Below are 24519 nucleotides of genomic sequence, written 5' to 3' on the forward strand. Positions count from 1 at the left end.
GGACCGTCCAATTTTGGTGGCTAAATTTTTGTCGCTAATTTCCGGATTTCTAGTAGTGAAAGTTTGAAAAGAAAAAAAGAAGAAGTAGTAATTCTTTTTTGTTTGTCTTGAATTTCAAATATTTTAGGATAAATTTAGTCTGCCGAAATGATCAATTTTGAGGAGAGGGAGCAGTATATTTAAATGACCAAGTTGTACAAAATATATTTTTTTTATGTCAATAGTGCTTATGATGGGGCCTCAGACTTCTCATTGGCTTATAAAAGTAGCTCCTTTCCTGACTTTGATGTGAGGCAAACCCTTGGCCAAACTTCACCAAAAAAAACTTTGTTTAATTTCCAAAAAGCTCAAACAAACCCAAGTGAGCTTTCCTTTCCTTCATACTTCACTTTTAACCTAAAAGACCTACTATTCTTCTAATCCATTCGTTTTTTCTTTACTTAATCTTTTTTGTAGAGATAACCCTAGCAAGCTAAGATGGGAAGGGGAAAGATTGTGATCAGAAGAATTGATAACTCATCAAGTAGGCAAGTGACTTTCTCTAAGAGAAGGAATGGATTGTTGAAGAAAGCTAAGGAGTTAGCTATCCTCTGTGATGCACAAGTTGGATTGATCATTTTCTCAAGTACTGGAAAGCTCTATGAATTTTCTAACACAAGGTAATTATTTTTCATTTTCATATATAGTATCTCATTTTGTTGTTTATATTATGATGTTCTTTTTGTTCGAATCCTCTGCTGTATAATGTGGTAAGCACTAGGTAAATCGAGTATTTGAATAATTGCTTTTTGCCTTCTTGTCCAATACCATTCAACTTGCAATTGAATATTCCTAACCTGTTCTCTATTTTCTGCTTATAAAAAAAAAATACATCTCTTTTGTTCTTATATACTAAGTAGCTTGAGGGTCTCTCTTTGCTTATTTGATGAGATCATGAGCTAATATTCACTAATAATTTGATGAGATCATGAGCTAATATTCACTAACAATATGGCAGCTTAATTTGAGCTAGCTTAATTATAATACAAAAAAAACAAAATTTTAAGTGATACATCTATTATATACAAACTATATGTTGGTCCTTGTAGATTATATATGTGTTTATACATATTTGAAGGGACTTTTGAAAAATTCGAACAACATAGATTATATATGTATTTATAACAAGAATACATATTAAACTGTATAATTATTCACTGAATGGTCTTTTTTTATTTTTCTCATTCAGTTCTTCAAGGATATTACTTCTGTTAATGTTCCCTTCTCGGTTATACGGGTTCCTAATTCGTCATAAACAACGAAATAAATGCAGAAAGTTGTTCAGATTTAGTAATTTTTCCTTAGGACAGGCAGAGATAACACGAAGCTGCTTAGATTTGGGTCATGAGATAGATCATAGCATGATTATGGTTTGTCCATGATAAGTAAGGGAGGACTGTCCGGTGCACAAATCATCCCGCATTCACACAGAGTTCGAGGAAGGGCCGCATCCCAAATGGTGTAACCAAATGGTGTAACGTAGATAGCCTACCCTAATACAAGCATTAGTAGCTACTTCCATTTTCTATCCACTTTTCTAACATTATATCAGAATGAACATTGATAATTCCATACCTAAAACCTAAAGTTCTACATGAGACCATATTCTATATATTATTAAACCTAAGAAACATCACTATATAGCATACATAGTGCATTGTTTAGCGTTGCACCATAACGGAAGCTCTAAAATTTAAATCTACTGATCAAATGATTCCCCTTTAAGGTGCCTTGCACGTTAAAATATTATCAACTTCATCTTTAACTTCTGAGAGTTTAGGAGCTATACACTGATAGTCTAAAAAATACTCACACAATCAAGTGACATATAATTAAGTATTAGCCAGGTATATGATAAGTATTGCCGTAGTTGTAAGCTATATAAAAATGGTAACTAAACTACGCAATGTATTAAATTACGTACATAGTGTTTATAACTTAATTCCTTTCTCATACTCACGTTTTTATTCATGTGACGTAGTTTGACTCGATATAGATTTTAGTAAAAATGAAGACTTCTGAAACTTATGGTTTTAAAAGCTTAAAGGGCAAAAGCTTTTGTGGGACTCTCAATTTATGTGGCTATAAAAACTTCTCATTAAGGGTACATTGGATAAACGGAAAAGTTTAAAGTTAAATGATTGCAAATATAGTAATGTTTCATTCTTTTTAGAATGTATTAACAAGAAAGCATGGATGGATAAGTGTAGCTACTAGCTAGTAATTGTTGCTCCCTAACACACACGCAAGTATACGTGGTCGACAAGTAATATAGGATTGTAAGTTCCGATATCGTACCCACATGGACTTGTGATTAACTATCAACCAATTTAAACCCAAACAATTAATCTATTCAAGCGAATTCTAAAGTATGAATATTTAACTAAAGATAATCTAGAGTAGTAAACTAAGAAACAAAGGAAACAAATTGGCGAACTTAGACACGAATTCAATAGGAGAAAATATTCTAGAGCTATGGGTTAGCTAATAATCCCGTTGAGTTTTCTACCTAGATTTGTCTAATTAATTTATCTAGTTTATTGGTTGACGGGGTTAATATTGCTCGTAGCCTTCTCTCGAAGTACAACTTGCCTATTCAAGCTAGCCTAACGCCTATATTCCTATGGAATTAGGATTAACAAGAATGCATTTATAATTCCCGTATAATAACAACGCAAGGCGATTAGGTATATTCCTATCATAATCACAAATTTGTTGCCGATACTCGAGTTCAAGATCTTGCTCTACTCAATCTTATATGCAATCTAGAATTTCCTCTCCCGAGTTCAATCCTAGATTCGTAGATAGTATTTAATTGGTGATCAAACAATCAAATAATTAAGCGAAAGATTGAATAAATAAACCAATATGATAAAATAATAAGAACATCTTAAGCTTCAAACTACAACGTTCATATAGCAGTACCCCACAACTCTAGAACTAATTATGAAATTAAGAGAAGAGAAGAGAAGAAAAACTAATTAGAAGCCTCCTCCAAGTGTGGTATGTGTTCCTTCCTCCCAAAAGTCACGTTCTCTCCACAAAAGTCACGTTTCAAGTTTAAGGACTATTTATATGTTTGCATAGGGTGAAATAATACAAGCCCACTTCAGAACAACTAGCCTTTTTAGGTTAGCTCGTTCACTCTCTCGTGCGCACGCGAGAGTGAACGAGCGAAGTGCTTCTCTTTTTCTTTTCCTTTTAGGTCTCTCGTGCACTTTCACTCTCTCGTGTGCACGTGAGAGTGAACGAGCAAAGTCCTTCTTTTGTCTTTTGGTCCCGAATCAACTTCTTTTGCTCACATTTCGTTTAACTTGCTCCTACACATAAGAATGTATGTAATGAACATAATTCTTTACAAAACTCATGTAATATACCGTAACCACACAAATTATGAGATGAAAGTACACTAAAAAATATGCCTTTTTGGCCGTTTATCAACGCCCCACACTTAAACTCTTGCTCGTCCTCAAACAACTTTCTACATTTTACAACAACACGACCTTTTTAAACAACTCTCATAACTCATCATACCAAGAATATTTAAAATAGACTAGGCACAATAGTGTAATATCCTCACCTCAAGATTTGACTCACAAGCACCACGCATTTTTCACAACACGTTCACTTACTTTAACATAGAGGTCAATTCCATTACCTTTCCTTCATGAATCAAGTGCCCTCACACAAGAAAAGAGAGTAGTTCCATACATATAAAATTCAAGAATAATTAGGAACTCAATATAGAAAGAATTCACTCACTCTCAGAAACAACATTCATATGCCACAAAAGATGAACCATAGGCTTGCCCGTAGTGTATTACTCTACTAATCGAGCTTATTCAGTCTAGGATCAAATAGGACTTTAATTGGTTGTAATGCAGGTTGTGGGATGAGTATGATCTATTTGGATATAAGAGTGACTACACCTCCCTAAGCACTTTAATACATACACTTTAACAATTAGAACCCCACACTTATGTTAAACCCTAACTCCACCTTCACATCAATGTATATTAACTCCATAGTTCTTTAAGCACAATTACATCAAAAGTACCACTATCAAGGAATATTTTTTACAACAATACAACTATATATATATTCAAGTGACTCTTACTTTATCCAAACAGTGCACCTTTATCCTTATTTTATTAGTTCCACTCAAAAGCCAAACCAACCACCCCACACTTTAACTTTTACAAAGTTAATTACAATTCAAGTGCTCATGAGAGGTGAAAAGGTTCAAATAGATAGTTAATTCAAACAAATGGGTAAGATTTGTAATGTGGTTGCCAAAGAAACATGATTATAGGCTCAAAGGGTTAACTACGATACATAACAATTAGGCGGGTAAAATATATAACTAGTTTAACAAAGAAACGCCTATATCACTTCCAACACTGAACAAAACTACTATTTCGCTTTGCAAACACACGAGTAAGTTTTAGACATCAAATGCAATGCACAGAATGACACAAACAATCCTCACAAACATATGGCACATAACTCACTCAGGATTGGACTCATCAAGGCACTTTAGTCAAAGAAGTTAATCAAAGTTAAGATCATACAATTAAAGATACTTATACAAGAGTCAAAAACTGAGCCTAAGAGTCACAACCAAAGTACTCACTATTATCAAGGCATAACAAAGTCAAGAGATATGGTTTCAATCACATCATACTAGCTCCTACGTAGTCCTAAAAAAATACAACTAACTACACCCGATTCAAATAAAACCTTTTGAAAAAGAACCGTGGCACAAAGAAAATACAAGGGGGAATTATTACACTACCTAACAAAAGAAAATCTTTTTGTCTTTTTTTTTTCCGACTTAAATCACTCAAGATACCTGTTGAATGAGATCCATCATCGGGAGAAGTCCAATTTTTCTACTTTTTTTATTTTTTTAACAAAAACTACTGCACTCAGAACAAGTACTACTAATAAGCTAAGATAGCACAAAAAATCACACAGATAATCTCCTCACCCCACACTTAAAATTGTGAAATATCCTCAATTCACAGTATAAATAAAAGAGAGTAAAAGAGACTCCGTGGTAGGCCAACGACCGAAGAATTAGCAGCTCACGGGATACTCAGATTTCTCCCGAGTGGTATCCTTTGTGCGGGCAACCCCCCACTTTGTTCCAACCATTGCACATGCCTAATGGCATTGAATCCATGCTCATACTCCTACAAAACATAAAAAAAAATACAATAATAAATTAAAAAAATAATCAAAACAAAAAGAGATAATAGGATTGGGTTACCTCCCAACAAGCGCTTGACTTAACATCGCGGTACGACGCCATTACTTTCACCACTTTTTCCTCCACCTTGAGGATATGAATTGCGTCCCTAATTTTGCATCAATTTTTCTGTCACATTCCTGGGCGGTGGTGTTAAAATAAAGGAACCAAGCAATAGGTATCGCATCTTGCACTTCTTGGCCCTTAAGTGAGGGATGTCATTTTGTCTCTTTGGCATCACTAATTTCAGAATATATGCCATTTGTACCTCTTCCATTGACTCCTCAATATGCTCAAATGGATCAATTCTCGTGTCACTAACCAAGAACATTGTTGAAAAATAGTTAGAATGAGGTCCAATGCGCTCCAAATCTAAAATTGCTTCACTTTTGACATCCTCACTTTTGCGCACTTCGTCAACCTTGGAAACATTAATAATTTGGTCGAATAGTTGGAATTCCTCTTTTTCGCTCCATAAGCTGGCATGTATCCACAACAATTAGTTGTAGGGCATCAGACGCCTCAATCTTTTTATTCAATTGAGCCTGCAGGTCATGAATATTTGAGCCAAATTGGTCTATTTCTAGCCTGAGCTCATTTTCTTCCTTCTATCAGTTGTTCTATCATATTTCAAAGACCATCACAGAGAACTCATAAGATTTATCAATTGAGCTTGTTCCTCTAGCCAAGATTGGTTCACTATATCTATTTCTTTAAAATTATCTTCTTGTGGGAACTCGCTCTCTTTAGCCAATTCTTCCGCCTCGACCTTCATTCTCATTATTTCTGCACCAATCCTTTGTATAGCCTTAGGATTTTCATCTTGTTGCACGGCTACTTGCGTTATCATCATGTCCTGTTGCTCGGCTGCTTGCCTCATCATTTCCATAATATGAGCCACGCTTTCCATATTCTCCACTTTATTGCCCATATCAAACTCATACATTATTAGATTTATAATAAGAGCTCTGAGAATGACAAAGACTTGTGATTAACTATCAACTAAATTAAATCCAAACAATTAATATATTCAAGCGAATTCTAAAGTATGAATATTTAACTAAAGATAATCTAGAGTAGTAAACTAAGAATAAAGGAAACAAATTGGCGAACTTAGACACGAATTCAATGGGAGAAAATATTCTAGATTTATGGGTTAGCTAACAATCCCGTTGAGTTTTCTACCTAAATTGTCTAATTAATTTATCTAGTTTATTGATTGACAGGGTTAATATTACTCGTAGCCTTCTCCTGAAGTACAACTCGTCTATTCAAGCTAACATAATGACTATATTCCTATGAAATTAGGATTAACAAGAACGCATTTATAATTCCCGTATAATAACCAAGCAAGGCGATTAGGTATATTCCTATCCTAACCGCAAATTCGTTCTGATACTCGAGTTCAAGATCTTGTTCTACTCAATTTTTTATGCAATCTAGAATTCTCTCTCCAAAGTTCATCCCAGATTCGTAGATAGTATTTAATTGGTGATCAAGGAATCAAATAATTAAGCGCAAATTGAATAAATAAACCAATATGATAAAATAATAAGAACGATCTAAGCTTCAAACTACAACATTCATGTAGTACCCCACAACTCTAGGACTAATAAACTATGAAATTAAGAGAATAGAAGAGAAGAAAAATTAGTTAGAAGCCTCCTCCAAGTGTGGTGTGTGTTCCTCTCTCCCAAAAGTCACGTTCTCTCCACAAAAGTCACGTTTTACTATTTATATGTGATAGAGTTAGCATTGAGTGAAATAGTACAAGCCCACTTTGAAACAACCTTTTTAAGTTAGCGCGTTCACTATCTCGTGCGTACGCGAGAGCACTACTAAAAATTCGGTAAATACCAACCAACGTTGGTCGGTTATGACTAATTACCGACCAAAACCCATCCAAACAAGCTCGGTCGCTATTTTGATGGTCGTTTTAATATACCAACCAACTTTGATCGGCAATTGACCAAGGTTGGTCGGTATTTTAAAACGACCATCTGAAGAATTTAAAACATTTACCGACCAACTTGGGTCGGAAACATATTTTAATAATTTAATTTTACCGATCAAAGTTGGTCGATATATTTAAATTATGTTTTTTATTAATTATTAAATTTAAAAATTACTGACCAAAGTTGGTCGGTAAATGAAAATATATATTTTTTTTAAAATTAAAATTTAACAATACCGACCAAAGTTGGTCGGTAATGTTGAATTCTGGGAATTCCTTGTTCATTAATCGACCAACTTTGGTTGGTAATTATAATTTTTTTTTATTGATTATTGACCAACTTTGGTCGGTAATTTGCAGAAAAGTATTTTTTTTAATTAGAAACTGACCAACTTTGGTCGGTTTTCTAGGTTTTAAATTTGGCATATAATGCCTGTTTTGGAAGCTACACCACCTTCCAGAATATCAATACATCTAATAGCAAACATAAAACAACAACAACAACACAACAACAACAACAACAATAACAACAACAATACAACAACAATCAATAAATACATTAGAACTAATAAATTAAAGTTCAGTTGAACATAAAAATCCAAAACCAAGTTAAAACTTATTACAACTAGTTCAAAACGGGTTCTATTTGTCTAGTTCAAAGTATATAAAAGTCAAGGAGTATTTTGTACAACATCATCATCACCGTATGATGAACTTTCATCTAAAAGACGGTGTCGAGAAGGGTCTTGTGGAGGATGGGAAGAACGACCACGAGGAGGGCGGGAGGAATGATCACGGGGAGGACGAGAGGAAAGATCACAGGGAGGACGGGAGGAACGGTCACGTGCAGGTCGAGCCTCTGGCGATGACTCACGAGACCGGGGCAACGGAAAAGCTCCAGTAGATAGGAGAGTTCTGATCTGAGCTTGCATGCCAAGGAATTGAGCATCTCTAACCCTTTCTCTTTCCTTGGCCGCTTCTAGCTCGGATGTGAGCTTTGTCACAGTCTCCCACATAGCGGAGAGGCTCTCCCCATTAAGTTGCTTGCCTTGCGAGGAAGTCCATATTCCTTGCATTCCACACTTATAGCGATAGAACGTTTTAGTAGGAAGCTCGTATACCTTCCCCCATTTTGGACCGCCAGCAGACTCCATCCACATTCTTTCATTATCCTCATCCGAAGGTTGGGTTGGCTCGCCGATTCACCAGCTGGCTGAGTGCGGATGAACTCCTCCACGTTAGTTTGGTAGCGACCCTATACGAAAATTTAAAATGAATTAGTATTTCAAAATTTATATTAAAAGTAAATTAAAATACTTAAAGAAAAGCGAAAGCTTACATATACAATCGAGGCCCGGTCCTCGATCCACTTTTCTTGACCCGCCTCTTTCTTCTTCTTTACAATATGTGTCTCCTTGAATAGCTCATCATGGTTCATTGGATGCCCCAACTTCTTTTCCTGAAAACAAATTAATTTAGTTAATAAACAGAATAGATATACTTTGAAAATTGAAACAATTTAAGCAATTACGTACTAATCTTCTTTTTATTGTCCCTAGGCTGATCGCACCTCCAGTGTGCAAGGAGCCTCCCTTCTCATATGCACGAGCTTTATTTCCCTTTTCGCTCTTCTCTAAGAACTTTGCGGTAAGCCATTGCCTTTGCAAATCATCCCATAAATTTTGAAGTAACCAGTCAGGCTTCTTGTTCTTCCTTCTAGCATCGGAGAAAGCATCCGACAATCGCTTGCAAGCTTTATGATGAAAATTTGCAGCAAATATATCATCAAATATATCTATCTAATTAGTATATATAATTTATCATCAAATATATCTATTTGTAAATTAATTCATCGACTTATAACTTACTTGGATGCATCGTTGAATATTAAAAATAAAATATTTGACCTATATATATATATAACACGCTTCGTTGTACTACTTCAACTATATATATATATATATATATATATATATATATATATATATATATATATAGCATGTTATAGTATATGTTAGTGTATTTATTATTTGTATTACAAAAGTGTTAACGGATTACATTTATATTATTTAGATAGTGAATATAAAAGTGATTCATAATTTTGACCAATATTCTAATAACCGACCGACTTTGGTCAGTTATTTTTCAGAAATTAAAATATACCGACCAACGTTGGTCGATAATTGCTTCCCCTGCATTAACCGACCAACTTTGGTTGGTAATTTTAAATAAAATTTCTTTAAATTTTATAAAACATTTTAAATAATAATATAACTACTAAAATTTTAAAAATTGGGTCCACATTACCGACCAAAGTTGGTCGGTAATGTGAAGATTTCTTTGACTAAGCAAGTTTGACCAACACGGTCAACTTGTTGACCAAATTACCAACCAACGTTGGTCGGTATTTTTTTAAAATAAATGTAAAATATTTTTCTCCCAGTTTCCGTCTAACTTTGGTCGCTTTTTTTGACCGACTAACGTTGGTTGGAAAATTTTGGTCGGTATTTACCGGATTTCTAGTAGTGGAGGTGAACGAGCAAAGTTCTTTTTTTTTTTTTTTTTTTTAGGTCTCTCGTGCACTTCCATGCCTTTTGATTCCACGGTTCGAACTAGTGACCTATAGATCACGCGGAGACAACTTTATCGTTACTTCATACAGGATTGAAATTAACATTATTAATTAGTTGCTTGGGAAGGAAAGAAAGATCAATAATGTCGTTAATATATTTGGAATAGTTACTCTATCTGCTTCACTTTGTCGTTTCCTTTCATATATTTATCGTCAGTATACATATAGAAACAATACAATTAATTGACCGGTTATTTTCCCCTTTTCAAATAACAGTATGAAATCAATTGTTGAAAGATACAATAAAACGAAAGACGAGCGTAACCAATTGCACAATCCAGTTTCAGAACTGAAGGTAATATTTTCATCACCCTACTACTTCTTTCTGCATGTGCTTGAACATTTCGGTATATACGTGCTAGAAATTTGCATCTTGTCATGTTTTTGAGATAGTTGGCTGACTTTATTGTTATAGTGGGAAAAAATCATTGATCATATTCGAAATTCATTCAAGAGAATTGATTTACTTGAATTAGGGCTCTCTGAGAAAAACAACACTTGAACATCTAAACTAGAATATCACCATCATATCCCTTTGACTAGTACTATATAGTCCTATTAGATCCACACAAGGAATGTGAAGAAAACCTCAATTAATTGAGAGAACGTACGACTATTAGGCAACAGTTCTAACAGAGATTTTCTTGATTTGCAAACACTAGCTACTCGGGTAATCCAAGTCCTGTACAATCAAGAGGAACGAACTATTTTTTAATGGAATTATGTCAGAGGAAGAAGCAGACATCTGAAGAATACTTTCTGCCACTGTGTGTTCAAGTACAAATCTTTGCTAGATGAACCAGTATATAAACCTAATGTAGTGAATGGTTTAGGTTATTGGATGTCAGATGAAGTGTAAATCCTGGGGGCACATGATTGGATGTCCAAATGTAATTGGAAATTAGTGAAAGATATAGGCTATTAGATATGAGCCTTTTCTTTAAAGAACAGCGAGGCGCTACCCAAGGAAATGTAATCCCCATAATTAAGTCAAATATTGAAAGATAGCTGCATTCTGAAACCCAGCACACATATAGCTAGCTGCAAAAGATCTCTTTTCATGATCAAATGTTGTTTCGCATGATTCCATAAAAAAATAGTTCGTTTGTCTTGGTCGAACAGTATGGCTGGGATGTGATGTGAGTCGTGATGCATCCCCTTGTAACATATTTTATAAGTTCATCGTCAATCTATCTTGAAAATATATACTGAAGAGAAAGAGAAGCAGAGGCATCCCGCGGTTTACTTAACCCACTATACTAATCAAGTAGTATTGAAAAAAAGAAAAGAAAAAAGAACGCAACTTAGTAGCAGCGGCGGATCTAGAGCAGTCCAATGAGTTTAACTCACCATATTACTTTCTAATCGATCCACAAGTACATATGCAAACAAAAAAGAGTTGCTTGTGTATATGTATAGATAAAACGGATCATTCAGAATTCACTGACTATAAATTCTTGAATTGCCTCTGCTTACTAGTCTGCACATCCAATGTGTGATTAACTCATTTGGTGACATCGTAATACAGACATAGTTCGAAATAAAGATCTATACAACGTCTCCAGCTCAGCAAGGTAATTGAAATTGAGACTCCTGAGAGGTAGCAGGAAAAAAAAAGTCTTCAATTTTCAAGAAGAAAACATCCTTTCTCTGTGTGGTTTCTGTAACCAGAAAGATGGAAGAGGAAAGTGTACATAATATCAGCATGTATCTTTGATTTCAGAAGCTCTTATATATATTCAAGAAAGGAATTACTAGTTTTAGAATCTAGTTGGGCAACTATTATGTGATAACTTTCTCTTCTTACCCATCGTTCAAGATATTGTGCGAATAGTCTATGAATTAAAACTTAAAATAAAGTAAAAGTAATCTACTCTGTTAAGTAGTTTCCTAGATAATCGAAGACAAAGGTTCTTGATACATTCAAAATCTGGAGGAACTGTGCGGGAAATGTGAATGAGTAAGAAGCTAGACCGACTTGCTCTTAGATAAGGGATAGTACCAGAATCTCAGATTGATTTCTAGATAATATTTGCTGTAAAAATGGGCACTGAAATTGGAAGATTGACAGAAGGATGGGAGTTGATTTCTTTGTCAATAATTTGGCTGCATAACTAGTGGGATGAAATAGACAGACTACCTGGACAGAAGTAAGAAGTTTAATGCTATGCCAATGAATTATACAAAAATCTCACAGTATGTCTAGTTAGGGTCTAATTTACACACAGTATATTAAACTGCGTTACCTATCATTTATTCTTGGTTACTACTACTTAATAAATGCGTATTATATAGACCTGCAAGTGCCTTTTAAGTGGCGAGATTATATAAATATTTTTACACGAACTTAACGTCTATACTTTTGATACTGAAACTTGTACATTCACAATCCCTGAGTATTCTTGCTAGCTTTGGCAGAAAGAGGCAGCAATGTTGCGACAACAATTACAGGAACTGCAACAAAATCATAGGTAGTGTATTACTCTTGATACTTGAGGATATATAGTAGTCTTATTCAAGCATAATGCTAATCAACTAGCAACTAATAAACCAGGCAAGTCATGGGGGAACAGCTCTATGGGTTGACTATTAAGGACCTACAACATCTGGAGAATCGACTAGAAACGAGCATAAGAGGCATCCGTATGAAAAAGGTCAGCAATCAACATGACTCGATAATATGCATCTTGGATTGCTTTGCTGGAACTGAAAAACTCACTAATGTCCTTTGATTTGTGCAGGAGCAAATATTACATGATGAGATTCAAGAGCTATCTTGGAAGGTATACAAAATAGTAGTAGCAATTTTCAAGTTTCATCACATGAAGAGATAAAAAGAATTGTTCTTCCATCAATTGCTAAAAATATTGTTAATCTGATGTCTTGACTATGTTCCTATGTTTACTAACTCACACAGGGAAGTCTAATGCATCAAGAAAATTTGGAACTCGTCCAGAAGGTAAACATCATTCAACAAGAAAATGTGGATTTATATAAAAAGGTAACTTGGCTCTTAAACATAACATGCCGCATCAAAACTTTCCCTTACTATTCTTTCTGGAAATACTTATCCACTGTTTACTCCAAACCAAACAATGTAACCATAAGATTCACACTTAGAAGTGAGAAAACAAACGCACTACTTAGCCAGAGTGAAGTGATAAAAGCGTATATGCATGATCCAAATGCTTTTATTTGCTTGGTTTTGTTGGAATCTCATATGTGAAGACCAGTTTGATATAAAGAGGACAGTGGCAAAATGGATTTGGGGATAGGGTCCAGAAACAGAAAAATGGTCCAACAATTGAAGACCCAAGCCCAAATTCTGATTGGAAACATAATAGCTGTCAAATTGGAAACAAAACATAGTTGCTCCCATCTGAAAACCATTAGGTAGTGAGCATGTTACTATATAAATATAATAAAACATAGTTGTATATAAATATTGTATAAAGTTATACATAGTACATAGCTATAATTTGTTTGTATTCAATAGACAATAGGTAGTGGACATGTTACTATACTGGTATAAATACCAAAGTTTCACACCAATGAAATACACAGAAAATTCTCCTAATTTTGATCTTTCAAAAATTCTACATGGTATCAGAGCAGTAGCTCTAAAGCATCGATCCTTTAGTTTTTTTTCTGTTCATTTTTATCTTCACTCTCCTGTCTTCAATGGGTTCTATTCCTGAAACAACTGAGGTCAGTTCAGCAAATGTCACCACTTCTGCAAATAATGGAGGTGGAATGAAGGACTCAAGTCATCCTTACTTCCTTCACCCCTCAGATTCACCCGGAATGAACTTGGTAAACACAAACTTTGATGGTAGAAGCTATGGAGGGTGGCGCAGGTCCATTCTTATTGCTCTTTCTGCCAAAAACAAGGTGGGGTTCATAGATGGAACCTGCCTTGCACCAAGCTCAGAAACACCTGACTTCAAGTTATGGAATAGGTGTAATGACATGGTCATATCTTGGTTGTTGAACTCCCTTTCCAGAGAGATTGGTGAAAGTGTTATCTATTCCAAAACAGCCTAACATCTGTGGGATGATTTGGAAGATAGATTTGGTCAATCAAATGGTGCAAAAATGTATCATTTACAAAAAGAGTTGAGTGATTTGGTTCAGGGGTCAAGCAACATAGCAGGGTATTTCACTAAGATTAAGAGGCTATGGGATGAGCTAGATACCTTGAATACACATGTCAACTGCTCATGTGAATGTAGTTGTGGAGGAAAGATGAAAATGTCCAAATCACTCCAGGATGAGAGGTTAATTAAGTTTCTCATGGGGTTGAATGACACCTATGCCTCAGTGAAGAGTAGTATCTTGATGTTGTCACCCCTTCCAACTGTGGGACATGCATATTCCCTGTTGATGCAAGATGAGAAACAAAGGGAAGTTTATGTCAACTCTCAATTCCCTGGAGATTCTTCATCCTTCATGGCTGCAAATCAAAATCATCCAAGTCAGAAGTTTGGAAACTCTTATTTCAAGGGAAAGAAGAACAATTTGAGCTGCTCTTACTATAAAAAACCTGGGCATTCAGTGGATAAATGCTACAGGATCATTGGATTTCCAGCAGACTTCAAGTTCACAAGGTCAAAGAAGTTCCAAGCACCTGTTAAGAGCAATGCAGCATATTTTGACAGTGAAGTAGGAGAGCAGAGCATTGTTGATGGAAGCAATGGAAATCAACAACTCACACAAAGTCAAGTTTCTCAGCTAGTTCAACTTCTTCAATAGGTGAAGGGTAGTCAGACAGTGTCTTCAAGCTCAGATGTTGGTGCAAATGCTGCCAACTGTGCAGGTATATCCTTTAATGGTTCAACTTCTAAATCTTCTAATTTCAAAATCACCTTTTGGATATTGGATTCAGGAGCTTCTGAACATATGTATTCAGACCCTACAATTTTTTCCACAATCAAACCTCTTCCAAAACCTTTAATGGTAAATCTTCCTAATTCATATAGAATAAAAGTGACTCACATTGGAGATGTATCTATTCCCGGTAATCTGACTCTAAAAGATGTCTAATATGTGCCTTCTTTCAAATACAATCTACTTTCAGTTCAAAAAATTTGCAAACAATACAATTGTCTTCTAATCTTCTCCGCTACTGCATGCATGATACATGGCCTATCAATGAGGATCCCTCAGGGTCTTGGTGAAGCAAAATGGGACATCTATCTGCTAGATTCTTCAAGCCATAGGCCTAAGAAGTCATCTAACAACAATGTAGTTTCATTACCTAAAGCAAGACAATCTAGTCATGTTATTTCCCTTTCTTCAGTTTCTTTTCCTGAAAAGGTTAATTCCAATGTAAGGCTATGGCATCTTAGATTAGGCCATATGCCATTTTCTGCAATGAAAAACATTAATATGCCATCTATTTTCCCTTCTATATCCAATGTTAACTATCAATGCGATATCTGTCCTTTAGCTAGACAAACAAGAATTCCCTTTCATTCAAGCAATATCATCAGCAAACATATCTTTGAACTAATTCATATTGATACATGAGGGCCATATAGGACAACTACCTATAATGGATATAGATATTTTCTTACCATCATTGATGATTATAGTAGGGGAACTTGGACTTTTCTTTTAAGCACAAAAAGTAACGCTTTTTCAGTATTAAAAGACTTCTTGGCCATGGTAGAAAGACAATTTTCCACCAAAGTTAAAATTATCAGATCAGACAATGCACTAGAATTGGGTACAAGTTTAACAACCTCTGAATATTTAGTTTCTCGAGGGATCATACACCAAACTTCATGCACTGCTACCCCTCAACAAAATGGAGTTGTTGAGAGGAAGCATAGACACCTTTTAGAAACATCTAGGGCTCTATTGCACCAATCTAAACTTCCTATTTCATATTGGGGAGAATGCTTACTCACTGCCACTTTTTTGATCAATAGATTTCCTTCAAGAGCCATTAGGAACAAAACACCTTATGAGATTTTGTTTGGTAAAACTCCTAATTATGATTTCCTTAGATCCTTTGGCTGTTTGTGTTATGCCTCAACTCTTTCTCATAACAGGGACAAGTTAGGAGCAAGGGCTAATGTTTGTGTGTTTATAGGGTACCTTTATGATAAGAAGGGATACAAACTGCTAGATTTTAATACTAAGAAGATCTTTGTTTCTAGAGACGTGCAATTCCATGAATCTATTTACCCATTTTCTCTACAATCAAGTTCTCTTCCTATGTTCCCTGGATTTTTTCCACTTATTGATTTGGTTGACAGTAATTCTGATGTCATCCATTGTCCTTTCAATTCCACTCATCCTATTTGTGATACTCCTAATCCAGTTCATTCTTCTACTCCCATTTCTCCTTCTAGTCCTACTTCAAACCAAAGATCAGAATCTCCAATTTATCCTACATCAGAGTTAGATCATTCACAACAAGGTACATCTCTACTAGTCTTGAGAAGATCAGAAAGACCTCATACTAGACCAACCTATTTACATGATTATGTTTGCAGTAATGTTTACTTGACTACTTTAACTGATTCATGTTTCAATCAACCTGTTAATCCTACCATTTTTTCCTTTGCTGGACTTTCCACTATCAATCAACATCTTATCAACTCTATTTCAAATATAGTTGAACCTACTAGTTTTTACCAAGCTAATATGCATCCTGGTTGGCAACAAGCAATGGACACTAAGTTTAAAGCACTAGAAGCCAACCAAACTTGGGAAATTGTGGAATTACCACATGGAAAAAAGGCTCTCCCTTGCAAGTGGGTTTATAAAGTAAAACATAATGCAGATGGAAGTGTAGAAAGGTTGAAGGCTAGGTTGGTTATTCGAGGTGACATTCAAAGAGAAGGGATTGACTTTAACGAGACATTTTCCCCAGTGGTAAAAATGACTACCATACGATGCCTTCTAGCTATTGCTATAAAGAAAGGATGGGGCATCTCACAGCTAGATGTAAACAACGCATTCTTACATGGTGAATTACATGAAGAGGTATATATGAAGTTTCCAGCAGGAAAAATTCCACCTAATCCCAACCATGTGTGTTTAATTCGCAAATCACTTTATGGTTTGAAGCAAGCCTCGCGCCAATGGTATGCCAGGCTAACAGCCGCATTAAGTTTCAAAGGGTTTCATTCATCTCTTAATGACTGCTCACTCTTTTACAAGAAATAAATAGATTCAATTTCAATTGTCGCAGTTTACGTAGATGACATACTACTTACAGGAAATAACAAGGAAGAACTTCATCAATTGAAACAATTTCTTCACCAGGAATTTCAGATCAAGGACCTAGGTGACTTACACTATATTTTGGGTCTGGAGACTCTTCGTGAGCCACAAGGTTTAATCATCAGTCAACGGAAATTCACCTTGGAAGTTCTTGAAGAATTTGATTGTAGTAGTTTGCCATCTGCCACATCTCCATTGGACCCTTCATGCAAGCTTAGTAGTGAATCTGGTGACCTTCTTTCCGATCCAACTGTCTATCGCCGACTCCTAGGCAAATTAAATTATCTCACTCACACAAGACCAGACCTTTCTTATCTGGTACAACACCTCAGTCAATTCATGTAGCAGCCCCGTGTGCCTCATTTTAATGCTGCCCTACGGGTGGTTAGATATCTCAGAACCAACCCTGGACAGGGTATTTTCATGTCCACTGATCCCTCCTTCACACTACTTGCATTTTGTGATGCAGATTGGGGATCTTATGTTGATACACGACGATCTATAAGTGGGTATTTTGTCACTCTCGGCGGATCTCCAATTTCATGGAAATCAAATAAGCAAGCTTCAGTATTGCTCTCATCCGCCGAAGCAGAGTATCGATCTATGAGGCGAGTAGTTGCTGAAGTCACTTGGCTAACTCGACTCTTGACAGATCTAGCTACACCACCTTCTCTTCCGGTTTCTATTCACTCTGATTCACAAGCTACAATTCACATCGCTCGGAACCCTGTATTCCATGAGCGAACAAAGCACGTTGAACTTGATTGCCATTTTGTGAGGCAACAATTTCTCTCTGGTTTGATTTCTCTGTCATTTGTTCCATCATCCCCTCAATTAGCCGATATCTTCACCAAACCGCTCTCCGGGCCATCCCATAATTCGATTCTTGGCAAGTTGGGCGTCGCTACACTCCCCTCCAACTTGAGGGGGGTGTTGGAATCTCATCTATGAAGACTAGTTTGATATAAAGAGGACAGTGGCAAAATGGATTTGGGGATAGGGTCCAGAAACAGAAAAATGGTCCAACAATTGAAGACCCAAACCCAAATTCTGATTGGAAACATAATAGCTGTCAAATTGGAAACAAAACATAGTTGCTCCCATCTGGAAACCATTAGGTAGTGGGCATGTTACTATATAAATATAATAAAACATAGTTGTATATAAATATTGTATAAAGTTATACATAGTACATAGCTGTAATTTGTTTGTATTCAATAGACAATAGGTAGTGGACATGTTACTATACTGGTATAAATACCAAAGTTTCACACCAATGAAATACACAGAAAATTCTCCTAATTTTGGTCTTTCAAAAAATTCTACATTAAACCAGGGGCGGCTCAAGCACATGTGTGGCCTAAAGCCAAAGTTTACTATGAGGCCTAAAATTATAAAAGATTGTTAACACTTGAACTAATGAAATCTTAAAGAAATAAAGTGAGTAATGAAATCTTGGATCAGAGAAAGAAAGTGAATAACAATATCAAAGAGAAAGACATAAAAAATGTAGGGGTTTCTGAAATATGAAAAGATTAGTTTATTTATATATCTAAAACATTGTTTTTCCTTTTATATAAAAAAATTCTACTACTAAATATATAATTTTAAATTACCTATAAACCTATTATTTCTAAAAATAAAATAAAATGGGGCCCCTCAATTTTGGGGGCCTAAGACACAAACCTTGTAATAACAGTAGAGCCGGACCTGGTTTAAACACTAGATGCGAGTAAATTTTTTCCCTATTCTTTCTGCCATTAAAAAGTAATGAGTGAAAAAGAATTTCTCAGGCTTTTGGTACAAGGGATGCAAATGAATTGAATGGAAACAGCACTACTCCATATTACTTCACAGTTAGTAGGGAAGTGCATGCCCCCATCCATCTGCAGTTAAGCCAACCTGAGCCACACAATTTTGCAAGAGTAGTATCTAACCAAAGGTAAATCTTTTTTCCTTTTATTAGCAATTGCGAATCAAACTTCAATAAACAAATTGATGTGAAACTCTAGCAGCAATAGTTGTTTCTGCTTAAAAGTTCCTCAAAAATTGTGTCTGTTTACAGATATAGGCTTTTCCGCAAAGCAAAACAAAAAACCTTACTCCAATAATATTGATCAATTATTTCCTACCCTTGGTTTCTAATTCATTATGAACACGTAAAAATATATGAGATACAGAGCATGTAGTTTCACTCGTAGCCAACAATGGATTTAACTTATATACATTGACAGTGCAAAAGAATTTTATACTGTCAATATATTTTAACTTGTTGTAGCAGATAAGATATTTTATTTTCTAGGTTATTAATCCTATTTTTTATGAACGTTGCCTGTAGTTATCTTTTAAATGGTCTGATAGCTTAAAAATTCTATCAGAAAGAACTTCCTTCAATGCCAACACCATTCCTGATAATTGGCTTATCTAAGATAAGATGGTTTTTGATATTTTACAGGTAAAAGTCAATGCCAAAAATAAAGGCAAATGACTGAAAAGATAGAACTACTCATCAGCATACACAAAAGGCCAACAAAAGTTATACTGGGGTTTCAGTGATTAAATATTGTGTTGTTGTCATGTAGTAACGAAGCGAGATCATAATTATGATGTACTATATATGTTACTCATACTAAATGGAATTATATGTAAAATCCTAGCTGCAATACATTTCGAGCATTTGATGCTTCATACTAACAGAGTACAAGTTCATCATATGGAAAAACTGTTTTTCTGAGAATGTCTTACAGAATGAAGGGAATAGTTACCTCAAACAGAAACTTGGACACAAAAACATTGAATATAAGTTAGGATTTTTTCCTTCCTATACCATATATGAAATTTTATTACCAAATATGTGCATAGTATTTAAATTACCCGCCTAGTCCACATTTTTCCTACAATTTCTATACCATTCGTTTATTAGGAATTAATAGGGCAAAATCTTCCCTTAATAACGCGCGAAAAATCAGGAAAGAATCTTGAGATTGATTGATTCTACATTAAATTCAAGTTTTGAAACGGAAAGGTAAAACCCATTAATTTGGCGTAAATCAGATCAAATCTATTCTTCCAGATATTCCTATTTAGGTGCGCTACAATTATGGAAGTAAATATTCTTCCAGATATTTTCCACCATTGATAGCCATTAAAAAGCTTGAAAGTTTTGAATTCAAATTTGGGTTTTCAAATATTATTATTTTTTTTGGATTGGGTGTTGTTGAAAATAATCGGGAATATGGTTTGGAGTTTATATCTCAATTTTGAGGGGTTTTGGTGAAGATTAGACTTGGTTTTGACTGAATTTAAGATTGAAACTCGTCGTCGACGAAGAAGAAGAAGAAGAAGAAGAAGAAGAAGAAGAAGAAGAAGAAGAAGAAGAAGACATATTGCAGAAATTGTAGATAAATTGTAGATTATTTGTATTCTGGTTGTAGATGCTTTATTTTCTGTTTTTACAAATAAAAAACGGCTAAAACTCCTACAAATCTTCTGAAAAAACGTAATTATGTCAAAAATTACAATTATGCTACAATTGGATGGGAATTGTGATATAAAAATTCAATGTATCCAGTTTGTAGATATTTTGTAGATAAATTGTAGATTATTTGTATTCTGATTGAAGATGCTTTGTTTTTTGTTTTCACAAATCAAAAACAAATAAAACTTCTACAAATCTTCTGCAAAAAACGCAATTACGTCGAAAATGCCAATTATGCTACAATCGAATGAGAATTGGGATATTAAAATTCAATGTACCCAGTTTGTAGATATTTTGTAGATAAATTGTAGATTATTTGTATTCTGATTGTAGATGCATTTTTTTCTGTTTTCACAAATCCAAAACGATTAAAACTCCTACAAAATCTTCTGCAAAAAATGCAATTATGTCGAAAATACCAATTGAGCTACAATTGAATGAGAATTGGGATATTAAAATTCAATGTACCCAGTTTGTAGATATTTTGTAGATAAATTATAGATTATTTGTATTCTGATTGTAGATGCTTTATTTTCTATTTTCACAAATCAAAAATGACTAAAACTTCTTCAAATCTTCTGCAAAAAACAGTCTACAATTTTTCTACAATTTTCTACAATTTATCTATAATTTCTGCAATATGTCTTCTTCTTCTTCTTCTTCTTCTTCTTCGTCGTCGAGTTTCAATCTGAAATTCAGCCAAAATCAAGTCTAAATCTTCACCAAAACCCCTCAAAATTGAGATATAAACTCCAAAACATATTCTCAATTACTTACAACAACACCCAATCAAAACAAATAATGATTTTTGAAAACACAAATTTGAATTCAAAGCTTCAAAACTTTTTAATGGCTGTCAATCGTGGAATTGCTGCTCTCTTGTCTCTTTGAAGGTTTGTTCTTCTTCATTGAGAAAATTTGAAGCTGAAGATAAATGTGTGTATGAACTTTGAAGATTTGACTTCAATTTTGATGAACTTTGTTGTTCTTCATTGATGAACTTCAATTGGAGTAAAATGGGGAACCAACTTTGTTGAAAGGTTTCTTCAATTTTCTGTGAATTTAGAGGGAGAATATGGTTTCAGAAGATGGAAAATGGTAAAAAGAACGTGTGTATGGGTAAAACGTAGGTGGGACTGAGGGATTAGGAGAGAGAAACGTGCAGATTCCTTTAATTAAGGAGTAAAAAATATATAATTAATTATACCCTTAATTAATTATGGTATAAAATTGATAATTTAGTATAATACGTGTAATTAAATCAAACCTTAAACATTTAGGGTACTGAGGTTTCCTATGTTGCACATGAATGTAAAAATTTCATATAAGTAACGTCTAATGTCAACATAATTTGTGACGGACAATTCATCGACGTGGATGAAACTTTGCGACGGGAAACTTTATCATAGAAATTTCAATTTTTAACGACCAAAAACTATTTTTTTTGGAAAGTAAAAATATTTCTTCATGAAAGGAAAAAAGGCCACCTAATTTCTTTTTCTTTTCCAGAAAATCTTTTCAAACCCAAAAGAGACTTGATAAGAATAGCAGGAGCCAAGAGACAACCAGTGATATTTCGACAGAGTTGTTTATAACTAATCAATATGTCACTGACACGATCATAATTACCAAAATATAAGATGCTACTTGACGCTTCATGTGGATCATGGCTGCAAAAGAAAAAATTATTACGTACTACTAGGGGGTCATGATTCGATTTGGATCGATTTTTGCCTAAAAAGAAATCAAACCAAGTCAATTTTTCAAATATTAGAACCAAATCAAACTAATTAAGTCGGTTTTTCTCGATTGAGTTTATGTCGGTTTTCCGATTTTTTCGGTTATTTATCGATTTTTTCTTAAATATAAGATATACACTACCAAACACATATTCCGGCGACCACATTTTCAATGTAACACTATCAAATCAATTGCCCTTTGAGAAATCTATTATTTACCAAAATATATTGATGATAATTGAATCAAATAGTGATGAATAATTTAAGGACTCAATTAAAAATATGTTATTTTTAACACGAAATGGATTCTTACACTTAACAAAAGAAAACTACCAATTAAACTAGAATGTAAAAGTAAAGAACTATACTAAAAGTGCAAACTATTAACATTTACCATAAATTTTTTGAAACTTTGTATAACAATATACATTTGTATAAGTGTAATAATAAATTTAGAATAACTACTCCAATAATCGGTTTGGTTCGGTTTTTTCTGATCAAAACCAAAACCAAACCAAATTTGATCGATTTTTAAAATTCAAAACCAAAACCAAACCAAACCAAAAAGTATCGATTTTTTTGCTCGATTTGATTTGATTTTCGGTTTTGTTCGATTTTTCGGGTTTTTATGAACACCCTTGCGTATTACTAATACTTTTTCCACCTGAAAAGTCTACGTGGATTGTCTTAATATTACACCAAAAAGTTTCTACGAATATTTGAAAATGGTACAACTCTTGACAGAGGTGGATTTAGAATTTTAAGTGTATAGGTTCCTAAAGAAATCTCAAGTTAATATATAATAATAATCAAAGGCGGATTCAAAATTTAAATTTTATGGGTTCAATCTTTAAAGTTCTTACCATTAAACCCATTATATTTGTAAACTTATGGGTTCATATCTACTATTTGTTGTATTTTTCGTGATTTTTATAGATAAATTTATGATATGTGCCGAAAGTACTGGGTTCGGATGAACCTGCTTACAGTAACCTGCATTCGCCCCTGATAATAACTGAATTAACGGATTGAGTTCCAAGCTAAATATTCTTATACATTTAACAGATTTTTCAATACAAATACAAGATCTAGACAAAAGATACTAGGTTCATGGGAACCCATAGTTATTGTGTTGGATCCGCCACTGGCGGATCATATGAAAACTAAGAACCCGTTTGGCTGATTTTGGCCACCCTTTTTGCAAAAAAAAAGTTGAAAATATTGTTCGTTCACGGAATATAATTTTTTGAAAAAAAAAATTAAAAAAAAATTCAAGTTCCCCAAAAAACAATTCCACTCACAAAAGTTCATCTTTTTTTATAAAAAGAAAATACTACAATTTCAACTTCCAAAAATTATTTTTCAACATAACTTCAAAAACTCTTTTTTTAAATTTCATCCCACTAGCTAAATTAGTAAGATTTACAGGAAATAAATATATCGGCTTACAGTGTGATTTGAAATTTAACATCCTAAGACTCTTTAAAATAGGTTAGAGATAGTTCTTTGACCTACCGTAATCGCCCGTGAAATTGGACAAGTTAAAGAGTTTAGCCTTTAGATTTTTTTACAACTGCACTTATTATACTTTTGAAATTATAAATTAAAAATATACTTTTTGTTTTTATAGAAATTTTCATATTTATATCTATACTTTATTCCGAAATTACTGGGTATTGATTGAACTCATTATTTACACATGCTCCATCTTCCATCAAATTTATTTGTCAATACTAAATATATTATACATATATTGACATAAACTAGGAGCACAAGTCATACACTGAACCAGTTCTTGCCTCCAGACACCAACTTCTTCAGCATCATCCGAACTCGTAAAAAAAAAAAAAAAAAAAAAGGAAGAACAAAAGGGGGGCGGGGGGCTGTTGGAGACAATTCCTGGTGCTTTGACAAAGTTGTTAAATAATCAGTATGTACTGACACTTCAGGAATCATGGTTACAAGAAGGATCTATAAGTCTATGAGAGATATCCCCCAGCACAAGCTGTTACTAATCCTGTATTTGTAAATAATGATTCTGGAAATTAGAACATTAGCATATAAACGTAAATATAAATGAAACAGTAATTAATTCGAGCCCACTGAATTCACAGTATTTCCTTAAGGAATTTAATCCCCTCCTAGTACACAAGGTTATGAATTATTTCCTTCCAGGATAAAACGAATTAC

At 34.2% G+C, this 24519-nt stretch overlaps 1 protein-coding gene across 3 annotated transcripts; it reads left to right on the forward strand.

Moving 5' to 3' along the window:
* The first annotated feature begins 286 nt into the window (after positions 1 to 286).
* LOC107774644 (MADS-box transcription factor 23-like) lies at positions 287 to 19763 on the forward strand. Of its 3 annotated transcripts, none has more exons than XM_016594248.2 (9): positions 287 to 361; positions 457 to 659; positions 10093 to 10171; positions 12286 to 12347; positions 12431 to 12530; positions 12618 to 12659; positions 12794 to 12877; positions 18906 to 19054; positions 19568 to 19763. In XM_016594248.2, exons 2-9 carry the CDS (start codon positions 478 to 480, stop codon positions 19569 to 19571), a joined length of 702 nt encoding a protein of 233 aa, XP_016449734.1. In that variant the 5' UTR covers positions 287 to 361; positions 457 to 477; the 3' UTR covers positions 19572 to 19763. The 3 variants fall into 3 exon arrangements, with proteins under 3 accessions (XP_016449734.1, XP_016449736.1, XP_016449735.1); XM_016594250.2 differs by having other exon boundaries at positions 12794 to 12835; XM_016594249.2 differs by having other exon boundaries at positions 12295 to 12347.
* Positions 19764 to 24519: the final 4756 nt, after the last annotated feature.

The sequence above is a fragment of the Nicotiana tabacum genome, chromosome 3 (genome assembly GCF_000715075.1).
Source record: "Nicotiana tabacum cultivar K326 chromosome 3, ASM71507v2, whole genome shotgun sequence".
NCBI lineage: Eukaryota > Viridiplantae > Streptophyta > Magnoliopsida > Solanales > Solanaceae > Nicotiana > Nicotiana tabacum.